Raw genomic sequence first — 8,953 nt, forward strand, 5'->3', positions numbered from 1 at the left:
GTGCGAGAGCCGGCACGGCCCCGGCATCCCCCTACAAACTGCCTGGCTCTGCCTTGCCTTAATTGTTCCCCTTTGGCCGGTGGACCTGTCTCTTCTAACAAGGGCAGCGAGGAGGGCCGAGGTAATTGAAGCACTTAGCCACACTCCCCAGCATTGCCTCCTGCAGCTAATTAGGAAAGAGGGCCGCTGGGCTCTTCGTTATTTTTTTTAATTGTTTGTGGGTTTTGCATAACAGTGAATGGCAGAAGAGGGATGCGCAGTTAGTGGTGAATTCTTGACTTTGAAATTTGTATAAAAGGTCACTTACAATTTGTTAACACTTTCACAAGAGTGAATTCAATTAGCAGCTCCAGCAGTCCCTGCACACAGGCGTGCGGGTGTGTTTGTAAGGAGGGGGAGAGATGGCAAAACAAGCGGGGTGTGAATGTAAAGGCTCTTCGTTTTCCTAAGAAGCTTGTGGACTATACGGTAAAGTTATAGGCCCCTTACAGCTTTATGGTCCTCTAAATAGGTTCTGGCAATAAACCCATGGAGAGGCGTGAAAGATCATTTTTAAATGAACTCCGCTTTTTCTCACTTTCCATTAACCACTGAAGAAAATAACAAGAGAAAAATTGGTAGAAAACACTCAGGGACCAATTTTTTTTGCAGTCTTTGGGCTGGCAAAACTCTCAGTTGAAATAGTGGGTCTTCTACCCGCGTGGCAGCTGCAGGATCTGTGCTGTCAAAGCACTGATTACTCTGAATTTCTGAAGCTTCTTTACAATCCTTGTAATTTGGATGAGGAAATAACGATATAAATTATTTCACTGTGGGCAGCCAATGAGGCAGTGGCTTCTTCTAAGTGTCAGAGGATCTGTTATTTTGCTCAGAGGGCTCGTATGTATAGAACAGTAAAAAGAATAAAATCCATTGTAAACATGCACTTTAAAAGATTTATCAGATGCTCATAGCTGTACTTAGGAGTACACATGGTTACAAGAGCACCAATTTGCTTTACTATTCCCTCCTAGGCCAAGAGTGAGATGTACGCTTGTAACGGTCCTAACTGCACACACGGAAACACCTGTCTTGCAGCGAAGATACCAAGCCAGCTCTTACATTAAATAACCGGCTTCACAAGCTGGAGTTTGTGCATTAGCATTGATTTTTGGGTTGGAGATACCCTTTGGCTGACTTAAGTGAAGATTACTTAGGTTTGTCCTCAACACATTTGTCTACTGACTGGAAATCTGCTGCTACCCCCTGAGAACCTCAGGTGGGACGTGATTATGGGACAGAGCTGTTCTGCCTGCAGGTCTCATCCATGGCTGAGAGTGAACAGTGCTCAGTCCACAGCCATCAACAAATGCAAAACATCCTGATGAATAAAAAAAAAAACAAACCAAAAAAACCCCACAAGCCCATAACAGAGAGCAAAACAAATCAAAGAGCAAGGTGTTCCCCTTGTCCTCCATAGCATGCTTGAATCTCTCTGGCTGGATGGGAACATTACTTTGTTTGAAAGGGAAAAACGTCAATGAGAGCTGAAAAGCTTTGCTCTCACAAAAAAGATGCTATGGTTATTTCCCCCGACCCAGGTTTTCATTGCACAAACTGCAAAAGCAGAAGTTTGCAAGGGAGAAAGTCCACTTGTGGTGAGAAGGAGTTTTAGATGGTAAAAGTTTTGGAAGAACTTTTTCAGCCAGCTGTAATCAATGGAGATAAGCCCACGGACAACAACCAGCATGTGCAAGAGAGTAAATTTCTTTCCTATTCAGTGCAATGCAGTTGGTAATAAGGGATCTAAATCTCTGTTCTTTAGGTCTTCTTTTCCCCAGCTCTGTGGCTGACGTGCAAGACCTGAACCTTATGCCAAACCATGACTTGGCTGTTTATTTGAGAGCCTGAATTAGTCAGAAACTGTTACAACTGCAGTAAATAATCACCCTGAAGGAGAACCAGTATCTTCACAGTGCACTCAGGATTTTTTTTGAAGGGGGTAACAGGTCTTTCTGCCCAACCAGTGGCTGCAGCCATCTGGGCACAAGGCAGCACGATCCAGGCGGATGCGGCTGGGAGCTCTGCGGTAGCTAACGTACACACAGCGATGCGAGCACATACCCAGCCTGGAACATCTCCAGGAGAAAAAAATTATTCTTGAAATAGAAATTCTTATCTTAGCAATGTGAGAGTGGTAGCAGAGACACAAAGTGTCTTTTGCTGTGGAACTGGATAGGACATGCAATTATCTGAACTGATGGGAGTCCTGTATTTTTTAACTTGGTTGCATTTTTCTGGTGCCTCCAGCCTGACAGTGATTCCAATCACTGTGTTACATTTTTACAGTTTCTTTTGTCACTGCACAGATTTTTTTCTAAAACTTTTGTTTGCCCCAGTCTTTTGGATTTTTTTTTGCAGCTTTATCCTCTCTCTTTATTTGTTTGGCTTCCAGTGATCGTGGATCAGACGTGGGCTTGCTGTAACATTCATCTTTCTTGCCTGTCCAGTTTTTCCTGGTGGGTTCTTTCCAGGAACACCCTCTGCTCTTCTGTATTGTTTCTTTGAGACATCTTTGCAGCTGGTCCATAGCTAGATTAGCTTTTTTTTTTCCCCCAGGGCCATATATTAATGACCAGAATTGTTCTTTAAGTGTCTCAAAAATAAACCTACCAATGCACTCTGTGTGCCAAAGAGATGCTAGAAATATCTCAGCACCTTTCTAAACTTTGTTCTGGCTATGTGCAAACATTATGGACACTTTGGGTGGAAAGGCCACTTTTTCTTGCAAAGCAGAAGCATGAACATCGAGACCTCCCTTCTTGGGGAAGGTGAAAGATAAGGTCAGAGCAGCCAGCTAAGCCGTGAAGCTGCAGGGATAGCCAAGGTAAAAGCTGAGCTGCTAAAGGCTGGTGAGACAATTGTCAACAGAGTGTTAGGACAATTGCAAATGATACAAAGAAAAGAGGAGGTACTGGATAACTGATGCCCTTGGCCAATTGTGTGTGTTTGAAGAAGAGAGATTGCAGTGACCAATTGCTTTAGAGAGGCGAGTTTGCTGCAGGAACATGGTAAAAGCAGCTGCCAAAGGATTAAGACCAGTTTTAGAGAATGGGAGGTGGAATGGTAGGAGGAAATGAAGTTAGAAGGAAAATGGGATGTAAAGTTCAGGAAAGGGACGGTTGAAGTGAAGGCAGACGGTGCGGGGGGGGACCCAGCAGGAGACATTGGGATGACAGAGTGCAAGGGAAATCCTGCCAGCACACCCAAGGTCAGCCCAACCTACAGGCCAACTGCCAAGCGGATGGCAGCACGTCGGAGGCAGGGTTATGGCCATGCAGGGTTTCAAGAAGACAGGGGTGTACAATGTCAGAGAATGGCACTTCTGTGCAGTCCTTGTGTCCAGAAATATGTTCTGGGACGGAGCATACAGAATTAAGAAACTTGCACTACTAAGAGGCAGATGAAAGCTTTTCTCTAAAAGCAGCCCTGGCAATGCCAGACAGCGTGTTCACGCTGAGGATGCACTCTGCACTGCTAGCTCTGGGGGACAGAACTTGTGCTTGGGGTACCAACTGTGCGCTCGCGTGTTTTGGCTTCAAACTCTTTATGTGACCTTGTGTGAATCCGTATGATCTAAAATCTAGCTGTAGACAGCATCCATATCTTTGTCCTTACCTCTAGTTCCAAAAATGTCCATTTAATGTCTGCGAATTTCAGTGCACAGTGAACTTCAATCAGAAAAGGTGGTTAGGAGGATAAATGTGGGTCTGGACATCTATTGGGATTTCCAAATGCATCTTGAATAACAAGCTGTATTGGCACCGCTGAAGATCCTGGAGGTCTTCACAGACCCTCTGTGTCTTTAGAGCTCCAGTATCATCAAAACCCAGTCCGCTCAGTGCCCTGCATCCTTCCTTCTGTGAAACAAGGTCATTACACAGAGTATGGGGGTTGAATACGCCTGGTAGTAGCACTGTGGTGTGGGGTTATTTTAAATTTAGATGAAAAGACCTAGGTCTTGGATCCAGGAGGACAGTAACCCTAATCCGCGTACATTTTACAGGACAGCAACCCTAATCCACATACATCTTACAGCTATGTAATCTGTCATGCACAAAGCGTGTGGATGGGGATGATTTTAGTTCCTGGAGGGCAGGAATTGTCAATGATGGGCATTTTCCTTGAAAGCAAACCTGTAGACCTGTTTGTGGTGGGGATGAGGGCTGGGACAGGTGAAGCTGAGCATGCATGCACAGTAATGTGGTCGTTACCCCCGCACTCAGTAGACGCGTGCTCTCTTGCAAATTGTGGCATGCGCAAAGCAGCTCTTGTAGGGATCAGAAGCCGGAGCATGAATCGGGGGAGCCTGACTGGAGGATGCCCCATGGGGGAGGCTGGGACCCTACCACATCCTCGTTACCGCTGACCTTGGCACGAGCACTGCCTGCTGATGGATCAGCTATGGAGCTGGACAAGACCCTGGGGAACCACTGTATTATCTATTATCGTCCCATCAGTGCCTCCCCTGACCCCTCCCAGCTCCGAATGCCACAGGCATCAGGGAGGGAATAAATCTCTGTCTGATACTGAGAGAGATAAGGGAGCGAGAGCAGGAAAAAGGAGAGATGAAAAATGTCCTTTTTACGACTCTCACAACAAAGCTGGCCACATGATTCGTAGCAAACATTTCTCTGGGAAAAGGGAGGGAGAGAATGGGGGAGAATCAGCAAAAAAGCAGAGCTGCTTCTCTCCCCTGGAAGATGCCCATGGGGGATTAATAGAGGGGTATGGGTGACCTTTGAAGGTAAATATCCCAGGAAAGGAAAGAGGCCTCAAAGCTTCAGAAAGCTCACTCCAGAGTCTGACGCTGCCCTGTGAAATGCTCCGTGCAGCACACATCCACCATGAACAGAAAGCAGAGGCATAAGCGGTCCGCTGTGCTAGAGGGAGCAGTGGGGCCAGGGAGTGATTAATAAGGCACTAATAGCAACCACAGCATTGTGTTCATCATATTTGGGATGATCCAGGAGAGCTTGTACTTGTGAGCCTGGGGAGAACTCCTGCCCTTGGTGTCTTTAGGAGACAGAAGCCTTTAGCAGTGCAGCCCAGGGGCTGGAGATATGTCGGCAGGGCTTGAGATACTCCCCGTGCATCACCCACTGACAGCTGCAGGACCACAAACGCGTTCCTGCCGCCGAGTTATTTGGGCCTTATCACCCCCTGTGCTGCTGCTCCCAGGGAGGCAGCCCAGCCCCGAGGCTGCGTGCCGGCACTGACTGCAATTCCAGCCTTGCAGAAGAGCTGCAACTGGGCTGTGGGTGCAGACTGGGAGGGTTGGCATCGGTGCTGTGGGGATGGTCCCAGAGCATCACCATCATCAGGCAGGGTGCCTGCGGCCTCTTCCAGTGCCATGGAAAAGGCACCTTTGCTCTCTAGCCTTCTCATCCCTACTGCCTGCGCTGTGCCTTGGGCTGGGGCCGTGAAAAACTTCACTGCACCTGAGATGTTTAGCAAAGCGGACATTTCTAAAGGCAAACGGGTGCTTGGAGTCATGGAAAAAGACTGTACGCCGTCGGTCTCTTCTTCTGCCCCTAGACAAGCGTGTATGTTAGGTGTGAGTGCCTTCCCAATTAGCAGCACTAAGAATGCAGTTGTACAGGGCTTAGAGTCCGAAAGCAGAAGCAACTTAAATCCAGGGACAACCAAGTCATTTTTAAGAGGGCAGGTCTTGCTGAACCTGGTGAGCTGTGACCAGGGACAGGCTTGGGCTGGGGAGTGCTCACCAGAGCTGGTATCTTAACTTGCCTGTCATGGAAAAGTGTGTTAAATTCCCACTTTTACCGAAATGGCTGTAACAACTCTGTGGTAATCCTAGTAATTTGATTTTGTCTATATTGTGCTTTTAAAGTAAAGGGATAAATACAATCAGTCTGCATAAAAGGTAGCTATTAAGGAGCAAGCAAGTTGTACAATAATAACTTTAAATTGAAAGCCCTTTCCCACTACTTCTGCTGTTGTGGGGTCCGCAGATTTCCCTTAAAACTTTTGAAACATGCCTAGACTTCTTACAGGCAGCCATTTAACCTCCGTTTATGAAGAAATAAAGCAAAATTGATGTTGATTTTGGTCTACATTGGGGGATACTTTTGCAACATAAAAGCCCTTTTGCCTGCAATTTGCAGAGCAGCCCTGTCACATCGGTAAGGGCTGATACTGATAAAGATAAAGCTTTATAGCTGGGGCATTTGCAGCTAACAGCAAGCTAATGCTACATTTTCATTTTGATGCAATTAATGTTAATGTCTGCTACGAAAATTGTCATTAAATACCATTTTAAAATCCATTCAATTTGCATATGCAAAGCCCATTTAGTATCATGTAAAATACACGGTGCCGTTCATCATGTCTTTTCTCTAGAATTTGTAGCTGTTATTTTTCCGGTAGCGATTATTATCCAGCTCTTAAAATGAAACCTAATGTCTGGTCCAGACCTGCACAGAGCAAGAAAACCCTCTGTGCTCTAGCAGTAACAAGGCTGCTTCGGAGCCTCTTTCAGGGGCTTTGGGCAGTTGTGCGTGGACACTTTGTCCTGGACTCACACTGGTTCTTCCAGACCACCGTGTTCTCCAGCATCCCTTGGCTTCTATGGGGGACAGGCAGTGGAAGGACCTAGAAGTCAGTCTAAGGTGCTGATGTTCTCCCTGGCAGGCTCTGGGTTGCCCAGTTCCCCATGAGAAAGCAGCACAGCAGGCAGCTGGGAACTGGTAAGCAAGGGGGATGTTAAATGGGTCACTTCTAAACGCTGTACCTGTTGGAACCTCAGATGGGGCTCATGGATGCTTTTTAAAAATCTTTTGGAAGACACTGCAATGTAAAAGACCTAACTCAGTGTGAAGCCTTAAACATCCTGCTGCATTGCAAGGGATGAGCAGGTAGGTTTATGGCCTTCTAAAGGGGTTGCTGGGGGAGCAGCAGGTACCAGCTCCCCTCCAGCCCTTGGGAGGGAGCCCAAGAAAGCAAGAGAGAGAGCAGCGAAAAGCTGCTTTTCCTCCATCCTGCTGTATTATCTGTTTCTGCCCAACGCAGGGCAATGAACTAACAAGTGGGAGAGAGCAGGATAAAGAACTTGAACTGATCCTTAACTGCACCAGAGTATTTCAACCAGTCCAAACCAGTAGAAAAGCTGTTGCTCCAATTTTCTGACCCTGGGAAGCCACTATTCTGGCTTACAGCTCCTCATGTTCCTTTAAGTTAAAGGACTGGCATTGAACATTTTTTTTTTATAAAGAGGTTCCAAGCCTTTAGTGCCACAGGTGAAATAAATGGGGATGTGTTATGGCATGTAGATTAGATTTAGGTAGTTGATTATCTGACATACAGGTGCAATCAGACATGGAAGTGATGCTGTGACTCAGCTGCAGCATGTCTAGGTTCAGGACACTTCTGTTTTGGGGGCTCTGCTAGCTGAGATGTGGGGCAGATGTAGATGTGAGGGTAGGAAGGGATAATCTCATTCTGAGAAGGGCCCCAAGCCTTCCCCCTTACCGTGCTGTGATGCCGTAAGCCAAGTCTGCAGGTACTTTAGGAGGACATCTCTTGAACTGACTGTGTTCAACATCTTTGTGCCGAATGTCCTTGGCTTTGTAGTACAAATTAAATTCACGGGCTGTGGTATAACCGGCCTTCAGAGCACCACGGTTCATGGTGATGAAGTCTCGGGGCATCTTCTGAACGAAAGCAGTCCTGGGCTTTACTGTGTTCCAGTGACCTATTGCTGGAGGTGGAAGGAAACACAAGAGGCAAAGAGAAAAGGATCAGGCATCTCAGGTAACTTCTATTTGGGAAGGCAGGCCGATGTTTGTGCACCACGCACAAGGGCTTTGCGTGGCTTGCATGCATTTTGCCACGGCTTCGCTGTGGAGTGAACTTGGTGTCTTATTCCACTGTATTTCATATGGGGACATACCCCATCTGAATCAGATGTCTTCTCACCCTCCACCCTGGCTTGCTCAGCAAGTCTGATTTCACAGGGGAGTTGTCCCTGAGAGCACAAAGTAGGAGCTCTAACAAAGTTATGGAAGTGGCCATGTGTATCACCCTTTGCAGGTGCCATACCCCTCTCTGCTTGGGCTCTGTGTGATCCTATACAAGTTTCCAATCTGACAGAGAAACTTTACTAGTCACCAAGCAATTTGGGTGACATTACTGGAAGTGGGTGGATGTTGCAGTCCTTCACCTCCAGCTTGACGAGAAGTACTGAAGAGCACTGGGAAGGAGAGGAGAGTCCCTACTGGCATTGGGACTTTGTTGCAGGTCTAAATTTTAGTGGTGGTGTCATACCTTCAGGCACTCCTCCATCTGTCCTGCGGATGTACAGCCCATACGAAAAATCAAAGCCTGGCAGGGTGTAGCAGTTTCTCTGGGGCTTCCCCAGTTCTGCCTGCAGAAGAGTGAAGTTAAAGGAGAAGCGTAAAGACCTTTCCTGATAAGCTAAAGCCCCTGAAAATAAAAATGTGTAACAGAAGGTGGCCACAAGTACAGGAGTGGCTGTGGCTCCACTTGGCAGAGGTTTGAATCCCACTGCACAAGCGAGTGCCACAGTGCCAAAGGAGAACTCACAGCCGTGAGGCTTCACCAGAGCCGAAGCCTAAGGGATGCTGAATTTCACACAAGTTTGTACCTGAGTTATAAACTGACCTAGCCTCGCTGGAAATAGGGATCCTGACTCAATATATACGGACTTGAAGTCTCCTTGTTTGGCTAATCTCTCTCGTCTGTCCCCAGGACACCCAGCTGTGGTGTCTGCTGGGGAGACTCTGCAGCTAGTCTTAACTTTCCTTTGAGTCACTTCACTTCCAAGTTGTGCATCCTCCTAGAAAACTGATGTAAACTTTCCTCAAGCACAACCACATTGCAGCTCCTGCTTGGAAATAATCAAGACGCAAGGCATGTTGCAGGGGGAGGATAAGGG

General features: G+C 47.0%; 1 protein-coding gene across 1 annotated transcript in view; it reads right to left on the reverse strand.

Moving 5' to 3' along the window:
* LOC104162266 (chromosome unknown open reading frame, human C9orf171) overlaps window positions 1-8,481 on the reverse strand; it is a gene marked incomplete at its 5' end in the record, with an annotated part of 24,983 nt that extends 16,502 nt beyond the window's left edge. Inside the window, 2 exons of the mRNA XM_009700952.1 lie at window positions 7,528-7,756; window positions 8,323-8,481. Of these exons, the coding sequence (XP_009699254.1) occupies window positions 7,528-7,756; window positions 8,323-8,481 (388 nt within the window). The remainder of the gene's footprint in view (window positions 1-7,527; window positions 7,757-8,322) is intronic.
* Window positions 8,482-8,953: the final 472 nt, after the last annotated feature.

Source organism: Cariama cristata, unplaced genomic scaffold, assembly GCF_000690535.1.
Source record: "Cariama cristata isolate BGI_N322 unplaced genomic scaffold, ASM69053v1 scaffold32355, whole genome shotgun sequence".
Classification (NCBI taxonomy): Eukaryota; Metazoa; Chordata; class Aves; order Cariamiformes; family Cariamidae; genus Cariama; species Cariama cristata.